Source organism: Girardinichthys multiradiatus, chromosome 9, assembly GCF_021462225.1.
Source record: "Girardinichthys multiradiatus isolate DD_20200921_A chromosome 9, DD_fGirMul_XY1, whole genome shotgun sequence".
Taxonomy (NCBI): Eukaryota; Metazoa; Chordata; class Actinopteri; order Cyprinodontiformes; family Goodeidae; genus Girardinichthys; species Girardinichthys multiradiatus.
The window spans coordinates 32,856,407-32,881,460 of NC_061802.1; the positions used below are offsets into that span (position 1 = coordinate 32,856,407).

The window sequence follows — 25,054 nt, forward strand, 5'->3', positions numbered from 1 at the left end:
ACAGGCTGATTGCCTCCATGCCACGCCGCATTGAAGCAGTCATTTCTGCCAAAGGATTCCCGACCAAGTATTGAGTGCATAACTGTACATGATTATTTGAAGGTTGACGTTTTTTGTATTAAAAACACTTTTCTTTTATTGGTCGGATGAAATATGCTAATTTTGTGAGATAGGAATTTTGGGTTTTCATGAGCTGTATGCCAAAATCATCTGTATTAAGACAATAAAAGACCTGAAATATTTCAGTTAGTGTGCAATAAATCTAAAATATATGAATGTTAAATTTACATCATTGCATTATGGAAAATAATGAACTTTATCACAATATGCTAATATTTTGAGAAGGACCAGTATTAGGTGTAGCTGACAAAAGAATAGACAGTAAGCAGACAAAAGTCAGAGGTTAAGTATTGACAGTCATTATGATGCCAAATGTTCAAAAATACCATAGTGGGGAAATTCTAGTGAATAATGTGACTCAATTGCAGAAAACCCAGAGAAACTACAGAGCAATCATTTAAACAGTTTATTCTAAAACGTTTATGTTTGCTTCTTGGGTTCCAGTAAATGTGATCAGCATTTTCCTGTGAAAGAGTGGATGAAATTAATCATGTATAGGCAAGTTTGTAGATTATTGTCTCTTGCTAGTTTTGAGGGGAGTTAAGCAGTTTGGCGGTTACGTTTGTAGTTTGTTTATTCTGTCTTCTTGCAAGTAAGAGTTGCCAACTGATGCCTTATCAGTTGGTAGCTCCCCCATTGCACCTAAGTAAACCACATAAGTAAATCCAGCAGCTCCTCTCATGGGTATTTTTAAGAAGATTGGATTACTGGAAAAGGTCCATAAACACCGAGTTCTAGAACATCTAGATGTACACAGAGACGCTAAGGGTTAGCTTGAGTACCACTAACACCATAGGCATTCTGGGCCTGAAAGTCAGGAGCGCTAAATCCTGAACCCCCAGTGGGTAGTCACCGAATCAGTTAAAGGTGTGACTGCTCACAGTCAGTAACCCTACCAGTGGAGGAGAGAGGGGAGAGAAAACAAACAAAACACCAAACATCCAGAGATCATTAGAGAGTCGATACTTTGGATTTGAGTGAGACATTTCTAATTTTCATGGAACCAAAGGGGTCTTCACTATCTGCTCTTCTTCTAAAGTACGACGATCTGTTAAAAACAATTGTGGAAAAGGATTTCAAGGCAAGGTTGCCATTAACCTCTAGATATGTTTCGCAGTCTGAGTGAAAAAGAAAGGTTAGCGGGTTCAGTTTGAAGCTGTGAAATTAAGATAGAAGTACCAATTTGCAATTTCATTGAGCTGCACGACACGTAGGTGTGGAAAAGCTCGTGCTGCTGGGAGGCATAATTTGATTAATGTTTTACATTAATTAATCAGCACGCTTGCAGGTGGATTTTAACATTTCATAAGGTCCCATTATTGTCCAACAATCAGTTCACTAGAAAATCCCAAGCAGGTAGATATGTAGATGCAACTTAGCCATTGTAGCATGCCAGGATGTTAAATGTTGCAATGGATTATGGTATCTTGGGCTGTTATTTGAGAGTTTCAGCATTATTTGATTTAGACCATGTCTGTCTCGGTAAAATCTCATTGTGTGGCTGTGTTCAACCACTCTTATCTAAAGGTGTTAAAACCTCCAGCTGGCTAGAGGGATCGTCTAAAAGGCATGAAAAAGACAAACATTTGAGAAGTCCACTTTGTTGATGACAGACTCGATTTGGCTTTTCTCACCAGTTAATTTAGAGGAGGTGATAAGGAGAGGCAAAAAAAAAAATCAATATTAGCCGAAGCAACAGAGAGAAAAATGAAATGAGATTCATGAGAGAGCTGTACTCTTTTCCCACTTGTTGATAAACTACCATTCCCTTTTAAAAAAGCACACTCTGGCCAACTTAGCTTCATTCATTTATTCACAGATTGTAAAACAAGCCTAAAATAACACTTTTTCAACAATTTGGTCCCTCAAGCTTAAATAGATTTGACCTAACAGAAGCAAAGTTTCAATGAAAGCGTATCATGTTTTCTTTCCTAAAGAAATGAAGTCTACAAACAAGCAAAGAATACCGATTCACTTTTTAAGAGATAAATCTCACACAATCTAATGGTTTACATCATTTGAGTCTGGCTCTTGAAAGTGGTTTCCATAAAATACAAAAAGTCTCTGCCTTTAACAAATTATTATAAATAATGGACTTCATTATTTTGTACTATAAGTCTGAGAAAGAATAAAGACTTTGTTTTAAAATGTTAACTCTCATGCAGTCCTACATGTGGCTATGGCACCAAATGCATTTGACAGGCTACCGATTGTATACAATCACCATTTACTTCACTGTTACAGCATCAGTCTAAATCTAATGAAGAACATTGATTTAGTCTAGTTCTTGCAATATTGTGCTTGAATACACAGCAAACTGTAACATTTTTACATCGGCACTATTTCACTCAATCAATGTGGACATTTTCTTTGTGATTTCTAAACTTTCCCAGTGACTCAGATCAGAAATGTTTCAGGCTTTTGATGTGCAGGGAAAGCAGCTGTTTTCCTCTTTCTTAAGAAACCTTTTACCCTACTGGTGTTTAAGTTATCTTATTACCCTCTTGCTAATGACATAACATTTGGGAGATAATGGTTCAATGTGCATGTGGCGTGAATGAAAGGAGAGAACAACACTTTGAGACTCCATGCTCTCTTATTTGCATTCAACTCCTTTTATCTCAGTCAGGTGAGGAATAATGCTCTTGCCCACTTTGACATAACAAACGATTTTTTTTTTCATGCAGAAGGGGAAGATCTAATCTGGAAAGAGGCATTATCATCATCATCCACCCAAACAGAGGAGAAGCCTTTTGCTGTTAATGTAAGGCAACAGCATCAAAGAAGGAGACAGCGGAGATTGGGGGGCTACAAGGAGGACTTCCTTCCCCCTCTCATGATTAATATTCATCCCCATCATCTGCAGTTGTCCTCTTGCTCCACATCTGAGGGAAAGGGATCTTTACAGCCCATCTGAGGAAAACATTATGGGTATAACAAGTATATGATCAAACTGACTCAGGAGATGCTCAGGAATAATAACATACTATAGTGCTTCCTCTCTTTCTTCTTACTGCATAATCTAATGGATGTTGTTTTACTTGAATAGCAGCTCATATTTATTGGAATCACACAAAATGAGTAAACAGGGGATTAAGAGTTGGACTGAATAAAATTTGATCTCTGTTTGGTTCAGTTTTGAATTAAGTTCTTCAGGCTGGAAAGGAAACACAATGATGACAGTACCATATACCAATCAGGTTTAATATGACCACCTGCCTTATAGTGTATTGGTCCCCTTTTTGCTGCCCCTGACCCGTAGGGGCACTGACTCCACTACATTCTTCAATTTTTAGCAGCCAATGCTTTGATCCCTGTAAACTGTGAGTAAGGTCCTCCATGGATCTGACTTGTTTGTTCAACAAATCCCACAGGTGATCGACTGGACTAAAATCTTGGGAATTTGGAGGTCAGGTCGAGCAGAAAACTCCTTGTTGTGTAATTCTGTGAAAGTCTGTACATGGTCTACAGCAATGCCTTGGAAGGTGGCACATCTCAAAGAAAAATCCACATGAATGACTAATTGTTGGAGGTTTTTGGTGGTGCCGGGGTCAGCAAGGTTACCCCACATGCAGCAAACTTCAATTGACTATGTATTCTCTCAGACCTTTCTCTCAGAACAAGCATTTACATTTGAACAATTTGAACTATAGTAGCTCATGTGTTGGGTTGGACCACACAGGTCTGCCTTCGCTTCCCACGTGCATAAATGAGCCACTTCCCTGTTACTAGTTCACCTCCTTAAGACCACTTTTGATAGATCCTGACCTCTACAGACCAAGAACGCTGCACAAGAGCTGCAGTTTTGGAGTTGCTCTGTCTCCGTCATCAAGATGCACTAATTTCACCCTTATCAAACTCCTTCTGACACGTCAACTTTAAAGACAAACTCTTTATTTGCTGCCTAATGTTTCCCATTGAGTAACGGGTGTCATGATGAAGAGATATTCAGACGCCCCCCTTGCAAAACAGTTCCACCATGAACCCAGAATGACAAGCCACTCTCTAAGCCTACTTTGGCCATTCATAAAAACCAGCAATAGCCCGAACATGTGTAAGCTTTAAAAAATAAAGCTAGCATCATGAAACCAAAGGAGGTCTGCAAGGTCGATATAGAGAATTACACGTAAAATGTCAGAAATCTCCTTAGGGGGTAAACACATCTGTGGTGTGTGGTGTACCTTCTCCTGAAAAGTCTTTACCTAGCTGAAGTGCAATGATTTGTTTTGGCTAGCCACACTTCAGAGCAACTTATCCTGTGTGTTTATGACTACAGATAATGTACGTCAAACTGCACAGAGGTGGTCCCCCGTTTGTTTTTTGGCTAACATTCACCAACCAGCTGGCCACAGAGACCCGCTTCAATTGCTTCATCATACTCTCGAATGGCGAAGCTGCTTACTCTTTCAGAAGTCATCTAGCCCAGGTGGTGCCTACCTCGCTTGATGAGCCAGGGAAGTGCCAACGGTTGGTTGACTTCAACTTCCCTCAGCACCTCAGTCCTTTCACAAAACACAAACAGATGTTGAAAATGTGTCTTAATCCCATGCCGTCATGATTTGTTTATAAAAGAAGCGAGAGTTTTTCACATAGCCTGCCAGTGGTCATTTTCACATCGCCTGCCAGTGCTCATAATGTTTCGATCAGTGTATGCTGAAAGCTAAAGCACGTATTGAGAGTCTGGCACAATATACCCGTCATGTTCAGTAGCTTTTATGTGACTGCCTAAAAGATGACTGTAAACCTGTAAAAAGAGGTCTATTTTTCTTGCCAAGACAGACACACAGTGTGTCAGTGATGCCCAGAGTGCTAAGAGCTTATTGAGCTCCTACATATACACTTTGACAGTTTCTAAATTGTCCTTTAAGCTTGCCAGATGTTCTAAAATATATGACCTCCCATTAAATAAATTAAAAGTAAATAAGAAATATGAAATAAAGTTGAGAAACAACCTGAGCAAAGAAAAAGAAAATTAGCTTCCCTTCATAAGAATACAAAAAATCTGCCTTGCCTTTCAGAAGATTGTGAGCTTGTAGATCGTTCATTTTTTGAAGGCAGTCTAAACAACCAGTTTGAACCTCATTCGTTCTTTTTCCTGGAAGGTTTAATGTGACCTAGAATCTTCCAACATGGAGATTAATCTGCTTCATATGGTTTTGACAGATTAATTAAAATTTTAATCAATTATTTATTACAGCTAACTATGACTAGCAGCTAACTGTTGTACCTAAATCAAGAGCTTTCCATTTGTTCAATAGCACCTGGTTTCACAGTGGATCACTGAGCAGAGGCTGTACCTGCCCTCAGCTTCAGGTATTCTTACTGGAAAGACATCATTGGTGACAAAAACTGAATCCAGATATATAAATGGCTCAAAATGACACATTTATCAGTAAAGCAGTGTAATGTTTTAGCATGTTACTCTGCTAATATATTGTTTTCCATGATAATCTTCATTTGTAAACTCCAAAATGGAAATATTAAACAGGTTTAAAATGTTAACATTTAATCACCTGGTTTGAAGGTTTCAATCGTGGACTGGTTCAAAGCACAATGGTTCAAGGTTTTATTCATGGCTCTAGATTTCACCACTCAAGCCATGCACAAAAGAAGTCATGAAGGCAAACTGAAATCAATAGAAATTGTGTATCAAGTTAAGTGAGGCTGACAAAGCGGATGACTGGAGCCCTGCTACACTGGGCTGTGGTCTGGGGAGGCATGTGTGGCCATCATGGTTGTACACTCGGCAGCTGTGTCCTTGGTTTGACGAAGGGCAGTGTATAGCCTCTCATCCAGGTTAGCAGTCAGTTTGTCTGTGAGCTCTGCTGTGATAGTTTGAGGGCCATAACCCGAGGAGTCAGTCGGGTGAGAGGGGGAGCGCTCGTCCGGGGGTTCAGGAGGGTGCCTGCATTGTTTGCTGTCCTCCTGAGTATCGAGTTGCTCAGCCAGCTCTCCATCTTTTTCAGATATGGAAGGTTGAAGAGTTGGAAGAGAGGAATATGTGTGGTCCTCTGAGCCTGTGACAGTGAGTTTCTTGTCCTTTCCTGCAGACTCAGCAATCATTGGCTCAACTTTTGAATTGTCAGGAGTGCTGCCAGTTCCATCGCTGGTCTCCTCATCAGGTGCACTGACGATGCGGGGCAGTGTACTATGGTAGCTTGTGTCCAAGGGGTAGTTTACACTTTCCCCCCTTCGCAAAGGGATCCGGTGTCTTTCAAAGGAGGACTGGAAGTGTCTGACGCCGGGGTCGCTCCACTGCTTGTGGCGCTGCCACTGCTTGCGAAGTTGGATGTGGGAGCGATGTTTTCTTGGTGATTCTTGCAAGTCAAACTGAGGGTCATGGCGGAGGTACTCGTGGAAGAGAGCATCTGTTTTCTCATCTATGCTGTAGTCACGGTGATGAAGGGTTGTCGGCTGAGGTGGAGGTTTTGCAGATTCTTGAAGGGTGAGCATCTGACCATATGGCAGCCAGCTTAAAGCACTAGCACTTTTTTCAATGGAATCTCCTCCACTGGCACCCAGCAACAACTCATCTTCAGGCTCCTCCTCGAACAGATGAGACTCAAAACTCTCACCAATAGTGCCTGTGCGCCCTGCATTGGTGAAATGATGCCTTTTTTCATAGGCAGTTCTGTCTTTAGGGCTGCCAGTGATGCTGCTGCTGCTGCTGCTAAACAGTCTCAGGTCCTCTGGACCTCGAGACGGAGCCTCTATTGACGCATACCCGCTGTCCATCTGTAAAAGTTTACGAGTACCTGATTCTCCATCACTACCCCTTCCCTCTGATTCTGTGCTACCCTGTTTTCTCTTTCTTGACTCTTGTATTCCCAACTTAGCATTCGGATAAGCAAATAAGTCCTTGTTTTCCTCCCCCCCCTCTGCCTCATCCCCTAAGTCCAGGGATGGGTAACTGGGAAGCCCTACTCTTTCAGCATCTGTGCGTAGGCCCAGTGAACAAACACTGTCAGCATCACTGCAAACTGAGTTCCTGTCGTTGCTGCTCTGGTCAGAGGCAGCGTACTGCTCAAGTGATGCACGTAGTGTCCAGATGTCTCTGTAAAGTGACTGTGGATCCTGGGGTTGGAAGGAGTCTATGGAGTAGCCGCTTTCCCTCCTCATCACAGAGAGGCTCTCTTCTTCAGGATCAGGGGACAGGCCAATAACCCCGGGCCCAGCATGGCTGCAGCTGGGCTCCACCACCACCTCAACCTCTACCCTGCAGTGTGCAAACAGGGATTGGGAGACAAAACAAAATGCAATAATAAAACAAACTGGGAGGAAAAAGGATACAAGTGCAACACAAGTGTCAGAGTCAGGGCTTTGACCTAAGAAGCACATTTTTGTGAGGCATTGCTGTGTTCACAGAGCACAGAATGATTTGTATGACTTGCAATGGCTGCTGCTGAATGTCCTCTGAGAGGTAAATCTCTGAAGCCACAGGAACTGCGATAATATGCTGCTTTCGGATTCTAAAAAAACACATGTTCGATGGAGCATAAAATGACTTGAGTAACAGGCTCATAAAATGATTTTGCTCATGGCAGCTTCTAAGAAAAGACATATTATACAATATCAGTAAGCAAAAACAATAAACATTAATGTTTACGTGATTATTTAATGTTTATCACTAGAAAATTGAAAATTGTAGACCAAGCATATGTTTTATAAAACTAAATTTAAATAACTAAGATAGAAAGATGGAAAACAATCTAATGTTTGAGGACATTGTGAAATTACCCAGCCATGTTAGCAATGGAATGGGTTTTTATGCCAGAAATAAACTCTGTGTCCCAATTTTCCACACTACTCTGGGGGGGAGGGAAGAGCACTCCGGGAATCCCCAACATCCTGCTTGAAACATGTTATTGGGTTTAAAAGACCTCTTGTTTACTGGAACTTTGTCACATGAGTGGCTGGATTATGTTGAAGTAGTATTTTTACAGGAGGTCAGTGTTGACATCTCACAGTAAAATTGTTCCTCCAAAAAAAGACAAAGAATGGTATAAAACAAATGTCTAAATTTTTTGTTTTTAATCCATATACATGGTTCATTCACATGAACAGATTGATTGCTGGACATACAGATCAATGTGTGGATGACTGAACAGGTGGATAAATATATACAGCTTTTAGAAGATGAAAACTGAAATATAGTCTGGAAATTCAGACAATTTTCATTATTTTCCAGACCTGGAAAACCCTTGAATCAAACTCCACCTTTTTTCGGACTGCATAGGCATATAGGTCTTGAATGGGGCCTTGTTTGGCCTGACACAACCTTTTGAGGAGTTAATCAGGCAGGTTAATGAGGGAGTATTGAGACTCAGAGTTTTAGTTTAGTGTAAAATATTATCATAGCTTCTCTAGCTGCAGTAAAACATGGTTGCAAGGCAGCAAAGCAGTGGACGGGATGAATGGCAAGGGAATTAAAGATACCTGCCGAGGGAGGGGGGTGGTGTGGATGGGGGTGACAGGAGGCGTGTGGTGGGTTGGCTCTGATAGTAGGGGACATCCTGGGTGCCTGTGATGTATTGGATGAGGTCAATGTGGTGAGTGTTGTCGTCCTGGTCCATGCTTTCACTGGCGGCTCTCTGGCGCTGGAACTGCCTCCGCTTTGGAGAGCCTGAACACCAAAGACGAAGAAAGAGCATTGGGTTTGACAAGTTTTGACAGCAGGAGCGAAGTTACGTCTAATTCAGCTAAAAGCTCTGTCCAACTGTTTGGGATTTTGTGATCTCTTTGGAGCAAGAAGAAAAGAGCATTGGGAGGAACTGCAAAGAGTGTGTGCATGGAAAATGAGGTTAGCGGCAGAGAGGATTAAGTCAAGGGCTCAAAATATTTGGAACGACCAAACTTTACGTCATTGAGCCATCTGTCTTGTATGCTTGTATGTGCACATCCAGCTCAGTCAAAAGGCAGCTCACAGTTGGTTGCTGGAGCTCCCTGCTACACTGTTATCTGTTTACCATGAGAGATTTTGGGCAAAGAAACAGTACAAGCAAATAAAAAGAAACATCTACTGAAAAAAAATGTATGGAACAGACCAGAGATAATGTATCAGAAATTACCTCTTGTGTCCAGGCTCGATGCTCGCTGGCTGCTGTCCAGCTTCCACTTTTTTATTTTGAAGTAGGGGCTGGCCCCCTCCAAACTAGCATGGCGCCGCAGTTTAGTGAGAAACTGCAAGACAGGCCTCGGACTTCCTGCAATGCCGCCGGCAAGGCCGATGCCACTGTTCCCCATCGCTGTCGCTGCCTCTCCAACGCTGACACTGCTGCCTCTGTCCCTGGGCCTCGCTCGCATCATCTCAATCTAAGCAAAGACACAGAAACATAGTCATGCGCAAAAACCTGCCTATAGCAGCAGTCTGAGTGGAAACCTTTCCGACAGTCCAACTCTAACTGGGCGTTTCCACATTTACTCTTCAACCATCATTCTTGTTCATGCTGTGTGGTCCTCTAATTTGTGTAGAGATGACTTAAGGTGCAAAGTCTAGCCAAAAATACCTCACTTGACAAGTGATCCATGCTTGCATCGTCGTGGCCTGAATTATACACTACTTGTTTCTAGTTTTTTTCTACTGTCTTTGGACAGTATTTATACACTTCCACATAATTTTTGGTGACTGCCTATTTATTGTGTATATTTAAAATTAGGTTGATGTTACTTACAGAGCTGGAACTTGGTTCCATTGTGCCAAGAGCTACAGAGTTCTCACGGAAGCTGTTGTCAACCACAGAATTGAGAGCATCCCCGGGAAGGGCGCTGCTGGGATTCACACTTAGGCTGATCAGTGGAGTTTGTGGCAGGGGGCACAGCATTGGCTAAAAGCACAACAAAAACATAAAAGTATTTGTTTTATGCTGTATCGGTTGAGCATGTGTGTTTTTTCATTTTCTTAAAGGAAAACTATGTCTCATAAAACAGAATCTCAGTCTCCCACCTGGAATATGGAAAGCGCTGATTTAGCAACAGGCCGCGTTGCAATTGTGATGGTGTTTTCAGCCGAGTCGCACTCATGAATTGTGACTATTTTGAGTGCCGGTGGGGGGATGTGAAGGTTCGTGAGCCGTGCGTTCTTCAGGTGGTGGAAGTCGCCTTCGGTCAGAGTGTACCTGAGGTGCGTGAGTGAAGAAGTGTTTACAGCAGAAGATGTACAGTGCCTTTCAAAAGTACTACTACCCCTTCAACGTTTTATCATTTTGTAACGTTGCAACCACAAGCCACGATAACCTGACACAAAGTAATACATAAGAGTTTCAAATTTAAAATAAACACATGAAAAGTGTGATGTGAATTTCAATTAGGTCCAATAAGACTTTGAACACCTGACAGAGCTCTGTTCAATCCATATTTTGATAATGGAAATACTATGGCGTGACTTTAAACCTAGCAAACCCTAACCCTAAACAGACAGGCTTAGGATGGAAAGGATGAATCAGGCAGCAGTCAGGAGGCCCATGGTACCTTTGGAAGAGCTGAAGAGAGTCCCAGATGAGGTGAGAGAATGTGTCGACAGTGGAGCTTTTAGTAGTCAACTCCGCTGTAAGTGGCAGAACCTAACACTGCTCATTGCCCTGAACACACTATCTTCATACATGGCAGTGACAGTGGAATGTTTTACAACCACAAGGAAACTGTTCGTGTAGGATCTCTGCTCCTCCCCTTCTGGTTGGTTCTGGCAGCTCATTGTCTGCAGCTGCAACGCATTCTCCTAATGAGCTCATGGGCTTCTTAAGGTAGCTGCTGATACAGACCTTTGCTGGAACATAACCTCAGTTATGTGGACTCCTGTCGACCTGCCTATCTGCCTACCTGCCTGCCAACACCTGGTAATACTCCCTCCTAAGGACTGCACTGTAAATATTCTCATCACCAGTACTCTCTCTCTCTCTCCTTGGATTCCTGGGTTTACCTCCTCTGGCTTCTGGACAACTCCAACTCAAGATTCCTTAAACAAAGTCTACAGTAGAAATAAACCTCATTTACCGTCTTATCCTGTGTGCTGAGTCTGTTTCATCCTCTGGTTTTGTTCTAATTCGACTATCTAAGCAATTCATGATAGTATGTTCCAGCCATCTAACATGTCGAAGAACAATTCAGATGATGAACAGACTTCCTTAAAGGAACGCCTACAATCTACTGAAACCATGCTTCAACAGCTACTGCAACAACAAAGGACTACGGATTCTCATCTCACAGAACTTGGTGATATGGTTCATGCTTTAAGCGAAATCATAACCAAACTCTCACCTGCCTCTTCCAATCCTCCAGCTCGTTTAGAGAATCCTCAGCCACCCACAATTTTATCTTCTGGGATCCGAGAGCCTGACTTCCGTCCGTCTGAACTGTTTGATGGTAATCCTAATAACTTTGGTGGTTTTTCTCTCCAGTGTGAATTAGCATTTAGTCATTCCCCCTCCCTTTTCCCTACTGCTGCCTCCAAGATTAGTTATATTGTTACCTCGCTAAAGGGATCTGGTCTGCGCTGGGCACACGCCTATTTGGCATCTAACCCTGTTGAGTCTCTTAGTTATGCCATTTTTTTCAGTCACTTCAAGAGAGTCTTCGATCAACCACTCCAGCAGGAGGCAGTGGCTAAGAAGATACTCACCCTCAAACAGGGAAGGAGAGCGTTGGCGGAGTTCGCCATCGACTTCCGGGTGGCAGCGCACGAGGTGGGTTGGGATGAAGCGGCACTCAAGGGTATTTTTGTTAATTCCCTTGCAGATCAAGTAAAGGACCAGTTGGTTTTGAGAGATGAACCCGAAAGACTGGATGAATTAATCAACCTATTGATCCGCATTGACAACCGTCTAAGAGAGAGACAAACAGAAAGGAACTACAATTCACAGTGGCAGCACTCTCTGGCGCCTCGAACCACTTTCCCACTTCCTCTTCAGAGGGATCTGCGGAACCGGAGCCAATGCAGATTAGTCACACTCGACTCTCCCCAGAGGAACGACAACGCCGCTTTGAGGGTGGTCTTTGCCTATATTGTGGACAAGGAGGACATTTTATCACAAGATGCCCCAAGAAGGGAAAAGAGAGGGCTCGTCAATAGGTCAGGGGACTTTGATGAGCATATCCCATTCTTCCCATGTCTCTCGTCTGTGTTTTCCGGTCACTATTATTGTTGGCCAAGAGAAGTTTCCTGTTGATGCTTTTATTGATTCTGGTGCTGAACAGAATCTTATTTCCTCGGATCTGGTTGATAAACTTCAAATACCCTCTCAGCCTCTCAACAATTCCCTTTCTGTCACTGGCATCACTGGTCAAACCATGTCTCAAGTGAGATTTAAAGTGCCTCATTTTCACATCATCACCTCTGGTAACCATCATGAATGGGGTGAGTTCTTTGTTGTCTCTTCCATCTCTCCACAATTAGTTTTGGGGTTTCCCTGGTTGCAGAAACATAATCCCGTTATTAATTGGGTGGAGGGCAGAGTAGAGAGATGGAGTAATCTCTATCTCCAGAACTGCTTAAAGACTGCTGTCTCTCACTCTATCAAACAACTCAAACCTTCTGAGCCTGTTGATCTGTCCAAAGTTCCACCTGAATACCACAATCTCGCACCTGTGTTTAGCAAACAAGGGGCTCTTTCTTTACCTCTGCATCGCCCCTATGACTGCCCTATTGATCTCCTCCCAGGCGCTCCGCTACCATCCAGCAGACTCTTTAAACTCTCCGGACCCGAGAGAAGGGTCATGAAAGAGTACATTGAGGATTCTTTAGCATCTGGGATCATTCGTCCGTCTACCTCCCCTGTTGGCGCCGGATTCTTCTTCGTGGGTAAGAAGGACGGCACATTAAGACCTTGTATTGATTATAGAGGATTGAATCAAATCACTATTAAAAATAAATACCCACTACCACTTATTGATTCCATACATGAACAATTACATTCTGCCAAGATCTTCACTAAACTCGACCTGCGCAATGCTTACCATTTGGTCCGGATCCGAGAGGGTGATGAGTGGAAAACAGCTTTCAAAACCCCCCTAGGACATTTTGAGTATTTGGTTATGCCTTTCGGGTTGACTAATGCACCCGCTGTTTTCCAGGCTCTTATTAATGATGTTCTTCGTGACTTTCTCAACCTCTTTGTTTTCGTTTATCTGGATGACATTTTGATTTTTTCCCAGGACATAGAACAACATCGCCAGCATGTCAGAACAGTTCTCCAGAGACTTTTTGAGAATCAACTCTTTGTTAAAGCCGAAAAGTGCGAATTCAGTGTCACATCTGTGTCTTTTTTGGGTTTTATTTTTGAGGCAGGCAGGTACAGAACTGATCCCGAGAAAACCAAGGCAGTGGCAGAGTGGCCTACTCCAACTGATCGCAGGCAGCTTCAAAGGTTCTTGGGATTTGCACATTTTTATAGGAGGTTTACAAGGAACTACAGTCAGGTCACTGCACCTCTCAATCAACTCACCTCCTCTCTGAAAACGTTCCATTGGACTCCTGAGGCAGAAAGGGCATTTGGGGAATTAAAGACTCTATTTTCTTCAGCACCCATATTGACCCATCCTGATCCATGTGCACAATTTATTGTAGAGGTTGATGCTTCTGACATTGGAGTAGGGGCTATTCTATCTCAACAGTCTCCTCTGGATGATAAGGTACATCCATGTGCCTATTTTTCTTGTCGCTTGTCTCCAGCAGAGCAAAATTATGATGTGGGCAACCGTGAACTGTTAGCCATCAAGTTGGCGCTTGAGGAATGGCGGCATTGGTTAGAGGGTACTGAAGCCCCTTTTCTCATTTGGACTGATCATAAGAACCTCTCCTACATTCAAAATGCCATGAGACTTAACCCCAGACAAGCCCGTTGGTCTCTGTTTTTTGCTCGTTTTCATTTTTCTATCTCCTACAGACCCGGTTCCAAGAACATTAAGCCTGACGCTCTCTCTCGCCAGTTCTCTCTTTCTGACCAACTCAAGACTGAAGCTTCCATCCTACCAGATTCTTGTATTGTGGGCGCCCTCACCTGGGCCATTGAAAAGGACATCAGGGAGGCACAGAGGTCTGAACCTGACCCAGGTACTGGCCCAGTGGGCAAGCTGTTCGTTCCCAACTCTGTCGTCAATAAAGTTCTGGATTGGGTGCACAACAATAAATTGACTTGTCATCCTGGGGTGACTCGTATGATCACATTTACCAAAAGGTTTTTCTGGTGGCCGACTATGAACCTCAACATTAAAGATTTTGTTGCAGCTTGTCCCACATGTGCTCGAAACAAGAACACTAATCAACCCCCTGCTGGTCTTCTTCAACCTCTGCCCACCCCTAGCCGCCCCTGGTCCCACATTTCCGTTGATTTCATCACTGGTCTCCCGCCATCTGACGGTAACACAGTCATCCTTACTGTTGTTGACAGATTCTCTAAAACAGCCCATTTTGTTCCTTTACCCAAGCTTCCATCTGCATTGGAGACTGCCCAACTCCTGGTTCTCCACGTTTTCCGCATCCATGGCATACCTTTGGACGTTGTTTCTGACCGAGGCTCGCAGTTCATCTTGCAAGTTTGGAAGGAGTTTTGCAAAGCTCTTGGTGCCTCTGTAAGTCTTTCGTCTGGATACCACCCCCAATCTAATGGACAGACAGAAAGATGCAACCAGGAACTTGAAGTCGCCTTGAGGTGCGTAATAAATGACAACCCCTCTTCTTGGTGCAAACATCTCACATGGATCGACTATGCTCACAACACACATACTTCCTCTGCTACCGGTTTGTCCCCCTTTGAGGCTTCACTGGGCTATCTACCCCCGCTGTTTCCCAGTGTTGAATCTGACATCCTGGTCCCCTCTGTTCAGCATTATGTTTCCAGGTGTTGTAGGATCTGGCAACAGACCAGGAGGACCCTCCTACGCACCCTGGGACAAAATAAGAGGTTAGCCGTTCTGATGCACCTGTCTACCGCATCAATCAGAGTCTGGCTTTCCACCAGGAATATTAAATTAAAAGATACTTCTAGAAAGTTGGCCCCCCGTTTCATTGGCCCTTTTCTCATCGAGAGGATCATCAACCCATCTGCGGTGAGACTCAAACTACCATCTTCCATGCACATTCACCCTACTTTCCATGTTTCCCAGATCAAGCCAGTCTCGGAAAGCCCCCTGAGTCCTCCCACCAAGCCCCCTCCTCCTGCTCGACTCATTGATGACCACCCTGCATATACGGTCAATCGTATCCTGGATGTTCGGCGTAGGGGGTGTGGTTTTCAATATCTTGTGGATTGGGCAGGATATGGACCTGAAGAGAGAACCTGGGTTCCCCGTTCTCACATCCTGGACCCTGCTCTCATCACGTCCTTTTACAAACGCCATCCTGAAAAGCGTTCTGGATTGCCTGGAGGCAATCTTTGAGGGGAGGGTACTGTAGGATCTCTGCTCCTCCCCTTCTGGTTGGTTCTGGCAGCTCATTGTCTGCAGCTGCAACGCATTCTCCTAATGAGCTCATGGGCTTCTTAAGGTAGCTGCTGATACAGATCTTTGCTGGAACATAACCTCAGTTATGTGGACTCCTGTCTGTCTGCCTATCCGTCTGCCTGCCTGTCTGCCTGTCGACCTGCCTACCTGCCTGCCAACATCTGGTAATACTCTCTCCTAAGGACTGCACTGTAAATATTCTCATCACCAGTACTCTCTCTCTCTCCTTGGATTCCTGGGTTTACCTCCTCCTCCTCTGGCTTCTGGACGACTCCAACTCAAGATTCCTTAAACAAAGTCTACAGTAGAAATAAACCTCATTTACCATCTTATCCTGTGTGCTGAGTCTGTTTCATCCTCTGGTTTTGTTCTAATTCGACTAAGCAATTCATGATAGTTCGCAGTTGATGGGTAGATGGAAAAAGGTAAATGAGGGACGCACCTGGAAGAAAAGCTGTTAGAAGCTGCAAAACACTTGAGTATTGACCAGAGTTTCACCTTCCAGCAAACTCACTGAACATCCAGCTGGAGCTACAATAAAATATTTTAGGCACATAAATGTGTTCTAATGGCCCAGCCATAGTCAATACCTAAATCCAATTTAATATCTTTAAAGAAGACTTTAAAATTGCTGTCCCAGCCAGTTCTATAGGCTATTTTGCAAAAGAGAACGGGCACATTTTTTTTTTTCTATACGCATCAAATAACTCAAGGGGAAAAAAACTATTTCAGGTTCGTATTAGTAAAAAACGTTAAGAAAATATACAATGAAAAGCACTGAAGTCTGTGGTTGCAATGTAACAAAATATGAAAAAAAATCAAAGTGTATGTGTACTTTTGCAAGCAATGGAAGTGGCATACATTTGTTATAAAGTTCACATCATTGTGTCCTTTTATTGCATAAGAAACCAAACCAGGGGAAGATCTCTGAATTCAAAGCCATCACAGCCTCATTAAACTCTGGCTTAAGTCCTATAGAATAATTATTTTTGACAAATATGCATCTCAGACTGTGGACTTTAGGAAAAAAGTAGGACAGCAAAAAAACTCAGAAAGGGCATGTGCTTTTGTGTCCACAGCATACATAATGGACACTAAATTCATTGTCAGCACTACACTAGCATAAAAGTTGGACATAGTGAATTGTTTACATTCTTTGATCTCAGAAACCAGCAACCACTCCAAGAGTGGAGTGCTGAACATATCTGCAAATGTTTGGCTCTGTGTATGTGCTGGCTGTCTGACCTGCGGCCCTTCTCTTGGGTTTTCTTTCCGTGATCAAAGAGCGCAGCCTCATTGAAGGAGACACGGCGACCCGTGGGGCCCGTGGACAGGAAGCGCTCTGTTTCTTGGTTGTGAGAGCTGGACATGGACAGGCAGTCTGACTCATCCACCCTGATAGTGATTTCTACCCAAATGTAAAGAGACAGAGGGAAGTCAGAGAGAGTCAGACTTTCAGGTTGATAGATGACTGAGGGAAAACAGCTTTGATAAAAGATGGATAAGGAAGGAAGATGGAAAAGTAACTATTTTGTCATAGTGATGCATTAAAAGTGACTGTTTGGTCAACATTCAAAATAACTGAACCCCAGTCACTCCAAGTTAAGTTTAGGTTAATGAATTGTTTTACAAAATGAACTGGTGCCAAATTGATTTCTATTTATCATTTTACTGATCCCATGGAATAGACGTACATCACAGCCCCAAAGGATACATTTATTCATCTTGGATGTTGACTTTGGCCTTTAACATTGGTCAAATCTAAGATATTGATTGCAAGTAGGGCATTTGTTGCCCACCAAGTCTCATGTCTCAAGTTTCACGTTTAGAGTATTTGATTTCAGTATGAATACAGGACATGGAACATTTATTGTCACTCCAGTATGGATGTGTAAAAATGCATAAAATCAAATCTTAGATAGCTGTAGTGCAATATCATACTGTATTAATTTTAATCCAACATTTCAGTTCACTTACTCAGCCAGAAAAGAACACAATTACAAATAAAAAAAATCCTTGGTGGTACAAAGATTGATTGCCCTGCTTTCTATACTTTAAATAACCAAATTCTTTTCATAAAGTAAAGCCTTTAGTCTTCTCATACAAAATTTTACAAGGTTGGAGCATACATAAAGAGGGATCTTTGGCTATTCCTCCTTGTATAACCTCTCTAGATTGTCCAGAGTTGGTGGTTTTCTGCTGCCTTCAATTTAGCTCACCCCAAAGGTTTCTTTTATAGGATTTAAATCTCCGGACTGATGGCCATGGAAGGTCGATTTTGGAAGCAAGTAAAGTTTATTTTTATAGCACAGATAAAAATCACAATCCGTTTCACAGAGAGTAAACATTAAAACAACCTTAAATTAAAACATGATTAAAAAGAAAAATGGAAAAATAAATGGCACCAATAATAAAAAAATCAAATACTACAACTTTTTTTTAATGTCAAAATCCACAGATGTTTGGGTTTTAATTTTCTTTTGTGTTTATGCTTTGATTATTTCCTTGATGTTTTTTATGTTCTGATGGTCTTGCCTTGTTCAGCTAATTTTCCTGTGCTCGTTGTTAGAAAGGTGTTGCTTTATGAGTTCATATGTTTGTGTTTCGTTTTTTAAGTTTATTTCTAAATGTTCTGTTCCTTATACATTCCAGTGTACTGTCTTAGTACAGCTTCTCTGTGTTAATTAGTCTCCCTTCCTCAGTCTCCCTGATTACCTTCTGCCTCTGCTGCTTGACATATCCCCTAATTGACACACTTGTATCCAATGTCATTCTCCACACCTCTCTCAGTATATGAGCTCTCTCTGGTTCTCAGTGTTCTCTGCCTGGATCCTTGCCTGGACCATGCATGTTTCTTCCCTACTGTACTGGCTGTTTCTACATCTATGCTCCATGCCCTGTTATTTTGTACTGTGTTGAAGGTTTTTGTCTTTTATTATCATTAAATCCCTTTATTCAGCATGTTGCTACTGAGTTTCAGTCTGCACTTTGGCCCCACAAATAACCCTCCCCATAAATTTTGTGTCTAGAAACCAATTTCTGTGTTGATTTGGCCATATGTTTTGGATTATTATTCTGAAAGACCCAGTTTTCTGGCAGAGGCTACCAGATTCCTTTTAAACTATGCATTCCATTTACTCTAATAAGGTTCCAAGGGGCCTTGGAAGAGAAACAGCTCCACAGCACCACAGACCCTCCACCATACTTAAGAGGTTGCATGAGGTGCTTTGCCACATATTAATTATTTGTTTCCACCAAACTCACCTGGAGTATTTGCTGGTGCAAAGCTCAGTCTCATCTATTCTGAGCTAACAGTTCCAGTTAAAGGTCCAGGAAAGGTAATCAAACTACACGCTTAAACGTTTTTGTGGCACTTGTAACCTTTATTCACAGTGATCAGACCAGAAATAGGCAAAAGAAAGGGAGAAGAAGACCTCCAGCAAAGGTCACAAGTTCGGGAATTGAACTCTGGACCGCTGCGTTGAAGACTAATAGCCTCTGTAATTAGGGCATCTGCTGTAGCTCTATGCCATGCACCGCACCAACGTTTATGTTTGTGATGGTAGGACAGAAACAATTCTGAACAACCGGTTTGGTCATTGGAAAATAAATATGGGGCCTCGTCCACCTGAGTGGCTAGTAGCAAAAGGAAAGAGCCTTTGTCATACCATATTTATGCCCCAGGAGTACCAGAAAGTTATGGATTACTGATTTCACTGCACATTTTGTTATTTTGTGTAAGTGACAAATAAATTACCTTCAACCATGAATAATTTTGTCATTTAGTTTAAAATAATTTCTTAATAAAGAATTATTTTTGCCTCACTGAAAAAAATTACTTAAATTAAATGTTAGATTTTTTTGAGAAATCCTTAGACTACGTTACTACAATGACACTGCACCTAAGCATAACCCTTCTTCATATCCCTGACAGATTAAGATTTAAAATTTTCATTGAACCAAGACCTTTGTTTCTGATAGGAAGTATATGTCAAAGAATATTAAAACAATATAGGAAAGTTATTTTTTTAAAGTAACTTATCTGTTTTTGTTTGCCATTTTATCTAAAATGGCATGCCAACAAATATTTACACCCATCTGAATAATCAGTGTAAAAATATTTATTGGCAGTGCTGCAATCAAACACGTTTATACGTAATTGTTGAACAGCTTTTTACATTTCTCCACTGGTATTTTGATGATTAATTGTTAGTAATGAGCACCAAGGCTTTTAGATTGAAAGGCCTCTTTGCCATCACCCTAATCTTTAGCTCTCTTCACAGATCATATTCAAGTCAGGATTCCAAAAGGTTAATATTACTTTCAGTCAGAAGAAACATGTTGGTCAAATTAAAAGATGAATTTAACCCAACATCTACTGGGGTATGAATACCTTTGGGCACAACTGAACATATGGTACTGAATAAGTATTTGGAGACAAACATTTAAAGTTTAGATCGATCAAGCTAGGTGATATAATGCAAAACTATTTAGTATTGTATGGAGATCTTCTGAACACTTCTGAGAGTTCTGTGATTAAAAAAAAGTAAATAAAAAAATCCTTGCTTGCATCAGACCAATACCCCCCCCCTCCCCCCCCCCTCCCCCTCCCCCCCTCTTTCACATCTGTTCCTTTATCCATTCTTTCTTTCTTTCTCTATGCCCCTCTTACCATGGGTGGGCTGAGACTCCTCCATATAAGTGGAAGTTTTCTCGGGGTCATCGCTGGACCTGGGGCGTAAATAGAAATGCAGATTATTGCTGTGACATGACAATCATGACACCCAGATAGACCATCTTTTCGCAAAGGCTGTGATCAACGTACATTTACTATAGACCTTTTGAATAACATTGAATGTAATCGGTTTAAACTCCAGCTCCAAAACCAAAGAACATGGTTTGAGGACTGGCAGCACCTTTAGTCAGAGAGTATCTCAGGTGGTTCCGTGTAAAAATTATTGCAGCTGTGGATGTGCATGACCTTGCAAAAACTAAATTTTTTCACATTTTGCCACATTATGGCCTTAAATTATTGTGTATTTTCTGTGAAAGACCGACACAGTTTTACGTAAACTGAAAAGCGTGGCTTGCATTTCTGATTCAGCTGCCTTGAGTCTACACTGTATGTCTCTCTTTCTCTGCAAAACAGCTCTAACTGGAAAAATCTGACTGCATAAAGTCCTGCCACATATTCTCAAATGGAATGAGGTCTGTACTTTGACTGGGCAATTCTAGCACATGCATATATATGCATGGCTCTAACCAATTTCAATAGAGCTCTGGCTGTGATGTTTTCCTCCTGGGTGGAGAAGCTCTGCCCCAGACTTAGGTCTTCTGTAGCATCTAATAACTTTTCCCTTGTGTTTGCTCCTCACTTATTTCCATCCATTTCCCCAACAACAGTCACCAGCTTGTCTCTCCTTGCTGAAAAACCGCCAGAGAAAGAGGTGCTGAAAACAAATGCATGCCACTCAGATTTTAAAACAAACTGAAAATATTTTCATTTTACTTACAGATATTAACTACTTTGTGCAGGTCTATCTTGGGTAAAATCCATGCATGCAAAAATTTAAGAATGCTCATGTGGTAGAAAAGCCTTTCTTTCCACTGTATGCCAATCTCTATGGCTATGCAGTGAGGAGAAAGTCTACTTATTACCAATAGGATAACCTTCAGAGGTGGGACAGCCTTACTCATGTCTTAATGGATTTTAAACCCACTTCTAGGCTGCAGGTAAAACACCCACTAAAGGATGCATATTATGATAGAGCTTCTACACCGGTTTCTAAACGTTCTTTCTCAACAAGTTTAATACACATTTGGGATATTTTCTTAAACCCTCTCTGTTTTACCATCTTTATTAGCTGCTGATCCTCTATAGGTTATCTTAAATCCCATGCAGAGGATTTGCTTGATGAGATGAGGAAAAAAAAAAAAACTGAAAGCTCTCCCCAGTCATTTCCTTCCATCTTATTTCATTGTGCAGGGCTGAAAGCTGCATGCATGTGCTTGTGTGGGTGTGAAGTAACTGAAGGGACATCTCCATCCACCCAGATCTGTGCTTTTCTTTGTTTTTCATTTCCTCTGTGGCTCCTCCTTTGCCATACAAGTGTGACTGCGCTTGTGTTTGTGGAGTCTCAGCACAGTGCTGGGTTGAGACGCAACATTAATCACCGCCGATGGCTGCTATGAAATCTCATTACCCTCATCATTTGTATCAGTCGGCCCGTTTCTCGTTTTCACGCCTCAGCCTGTGAGCTCTCTGTTTATCTGCACCTAGAGCTTTGTGTGCTCAAATGTACGTGGTGGTGCATGTGTTGTTGTTAGACGGAGACACAGAATATAAGGGGTGAAAAAGGTGGTGGGGGGGGGGGGTCAGTCGTTTTTGCTTTGAATAAACACAGACGATTCACAGATAAATAGCCGTGAATACTGAAAGTGCTTCCAACAAGGTGTTTTCATAACAGCGCTGCAGGAGGTCCTGACATTCAAGCAGCAGCCGTGTAGAATGAGCGAGCACGCTGTGCTGTCATGCTTTAACATGCTTACACGTCTCTGTAGGCTGGCGCTCATTTCCTGCAAACAATAACAATCCAGCTTTCTGAAAGCCTAATTGTAGAGGATTTTTTTTTTTTTTATTTGCGCTATAGCGGCTTTCAAACGTTTACACACCCATGATTAAAAATCTACTGCTTTTTTCACATTTAATGTGACATGTATTCTGCACAATGCAACTAAAAGAAAACAACTTTATTAGAGGAAAGCTGCAATAAGCTGGTTGCATAAGTATCCACACTGGTAAATGGAAACTTTGCACAAGCATCAGTTTTTTCCCATCTGCCACCAGCCTGGTTAACAAAGCCCGGAAACCACCCTGACACTCTCCCTTTCCCCCACACCCCCCCTTTTTTTGCTGACAGGACACTTGTAACTTGTAACTCTATGCGTTACATTAACGCTCAGCATGGACTCCTGCTTTACTTGCACTGCCATACTTGCACAATGATCACCTGCACTGTTGTATTGCTCTTGCATCTTATACTGCTCTATATTTACTCTCACTCACTTAAAACTGTGCACATATATTTATATTATATTGTAGATGTGTTTATGCTGTTTAATTTGTACTGTATTGCACCGACTACGCCAAAACAAATTCCTTGTATGTCCAAAAACGTACTTGGCAATAAAGCTTTTCTGATTCTGATTCTGATTCAGTTTCAGCATTCAGCGTTTGGTGGGAGTGTATGAGCATCCTACATCTTTACTGAGAAATATTTGGAAACTGCCAAGCAAAAATCTCCCAAATCTATCAGACAGTGAGGACATTTCCTGATCACATTCTTCTTCAGGTGAGCTGAGAGATCTTCTGTCAGCCTTAGTTCTGGACTTTTGCTAGGCTATTCCAAAGATTTAATTTTCTTCTATTTGGATACATGCTTTGATTTACTGTGATGCATAAAAATAAATTGCTCTCCATATTTAGTTTTTAAACACATATACATGTCCATGTGTCCATGTGTCATTTTATTCACATGGACAAACCCCCTAGTTCCATCTGAAGAAGAAAAACATCCCAGATCATGATGGTATCACCATCACTCCACTGTGAGCATGGTTTTCTTTAAGTGATGCGCACAATTGTTTTTTATGCCAAACATACCTTTTGAAATAGTGGACAAAAATAAAAGCTTGGTTTCATCAGACCATTACACATTCTTCAAAAATCTTTACAAATATTTTATCCAGGCCTGGGTTTTAATTATGAGGAAAAAGCTTCTATCCTCAATCCTACTTCTACATCCAGATAGAAGAAACAACAAATTCAGGAGGTTGTTGTCACATGTAGAACGCAACCTTTACTTGTCAGTTTCCTGACCAGTTTTAATCTTGTCTTTGTCTTCTTGTCTTTGCCTTCTCCTGACTGATACTTTTGTAAATTTGGACCATTTTTTTAATATTTTGTAATCTCATCTTTTGAAAACAATGGCTCTAGATGAAAGCTGAAAATGTGCAAATGCCATAGAAATCCTAAACTTTCTGTATGGTAAATATGATATACTATACATGTTGGCACATGTGTACCCAAGAAAACTAAATATTGTTGTTTGTCAAAGTATTTGTCGAAGGATTGCAGTTTTTGTTTTTTTTTGTCTCCAAGCAGATTTGTTTGTCAGTTGAATTGTACAAGATTTGTGTCACAAAAAGTTTTAAAATGATTTAATGCAATCTCACTTTTTACATTAAAAAATCTTTGCAAATAGACAGGGATTTGTTCACTTTGGAGACCATTGTATGTTTCATTTGTTGCTTGTTTCACACATAAGTGCTGTTACCTCAATTTCCAATTACAATGAACTCCATAACAGATCTACAAATATTTGAAATAAGCACCAGATTGTCCCTGAAAAGCTGTTGGATCTGAAGTTTAGCATCACAGACCTGTAGTTCACCCTGCACTTTTTCCTCAAACTGTGTAGGAGTGGTGCTGAATTGAATTTTTTACAGTTTTTATGTACTGGACTGCATCATAGGAGGTTTGAGGGAGGGTCGGTGGGTAGACAACCGGGACATCTGACAATAACATAAAATATCATAATGAAAATCTTTACAATGGCCCTCTTGTACAGCCTCAACATCAGCAGCAGACTTCAATCAGCCTCGCTGAAACACGGTCAACTAATAGTGAGCACCGAGGGGCTTTATGAGGTTATCATTTATTACTGTGCTCTTGTTATTAGATTATACAGCTGCTGCTTTTATTATGTCCTCTGCTTTTATCTGTTATGACTGTTGTTCTCATGTCATTTCGAGGTTTATATAACTCCAGACGAGGGGCCTTAAGCAAAACGTTCAGCAAAAAAATAAATAAATAATCTACAGTTGGGTTTACCGCATCATTTTTATGTCCCACCTGGCACAGAACTGCCCTCCTCGACAGCAGCGACGGCAGACAACGAGGAAGACAGAGATGCTGATCAGAGTTCCTACCAGAAAGATAGAGAGGATCACCAGGAGGAGCACATAGCCATATTGCTGCTCCTCAGCCTCAAGTGGGATCTCCTGAGGTAAAAGGGCAAAAAGACGCAAATATTGAAATTACATCCTCTTTAATAAGTTAGATGATATTCTTGTCTGTATGAGATAATTAAAGCACAGTACTCTTAAGAAACACTTCAAAGGTAAAATTCCTTGTTTTCAGTAGTATCAAAGATCATCAAGTACAGTAGCTTGTGAATCATTGCTGTTGCCAGTTAAAATTGTGTTAATTCACGTTTTTTACCAGGTCTTTGTAGCTAACTAGCAAGTAATACAGATTGTTTTATGATTTTAAAAGCAAAATAAAATCTTTTTAGCATGCTTTTACAGTATTCCAGTAATTCTGTTTTATTTTTAGATAACCTTCTTTTTCTATTATTTCTATTGCATTTTTATTTGATTTAATTAAATTTTTGTGCCTATGACTTATGGTAAAAGTAATTTTTTGTTGTTGTTTTAGATT

At 41.5% G+C, this 25,054-nt stretch overlaps 1 protein-coding gene across 5 annotated transcripts in view; it reads right to left on the bottom strand.

Annotated features, from left to right (window-relative positions):
- Nucleotides 1-1,915: 1,915 nt before the first annotated feature.
- The window catches only part of cbarpb (CACN subunit beta associated regulatory protein b), a 31,524-nt gene continuing 8,385 nt past the window's right edge, over nucleotides 1,916-25,054 (bottom strand). For 3 of the 5 annotated variants that reach the window (XM_047375073.1, XM_047375072.1, XM_047375074.1), the window contains 8 exons: nucleotides 24,446-24,615; nucleotides 20,225-20,283; nucleotides 16,798-16,960; nucleotides 10,064-10,235; nucleotides 9,792-9,944; nucleotides 9,189-9,432; nucleotides 8,557-8,743; nucleotides 1,916-7,336 (listed from right to left, as the gene is read on the bottom strand). In XM_047375073.1, the coding sequence (XP_047231029.1) occupies nucleotides 5,812-7,336; nucleotides 8,557-8,743; nucleotides 9,189-9,432; nucleotides 9,792-9,944; nucleotides 10,064-10,235; nucleotides 16,798-16,960; nucleotides 20,225-20,283; nucleotides 24,446-24,615 (2,673 nt within the window). In that variant the 3' untranslated portion in view covers nucleotides 1,916-5,811. The remainder of the gene's footprint in view (nucleotides 7,337-8,556; nucleotides 8,744-9,188; nucleotides 9,433-9,791; nucleotides 9,945-10,063; nucleotides 10,236-16,797; nucleotides 16,961-20,224; nucleotides 20,284-24,445; nucleotides 24,616-25,054) is intronic. The other 2 variants (XM_047375075.1, XM_047375076.1) reach the window with 2 other exon arrangements.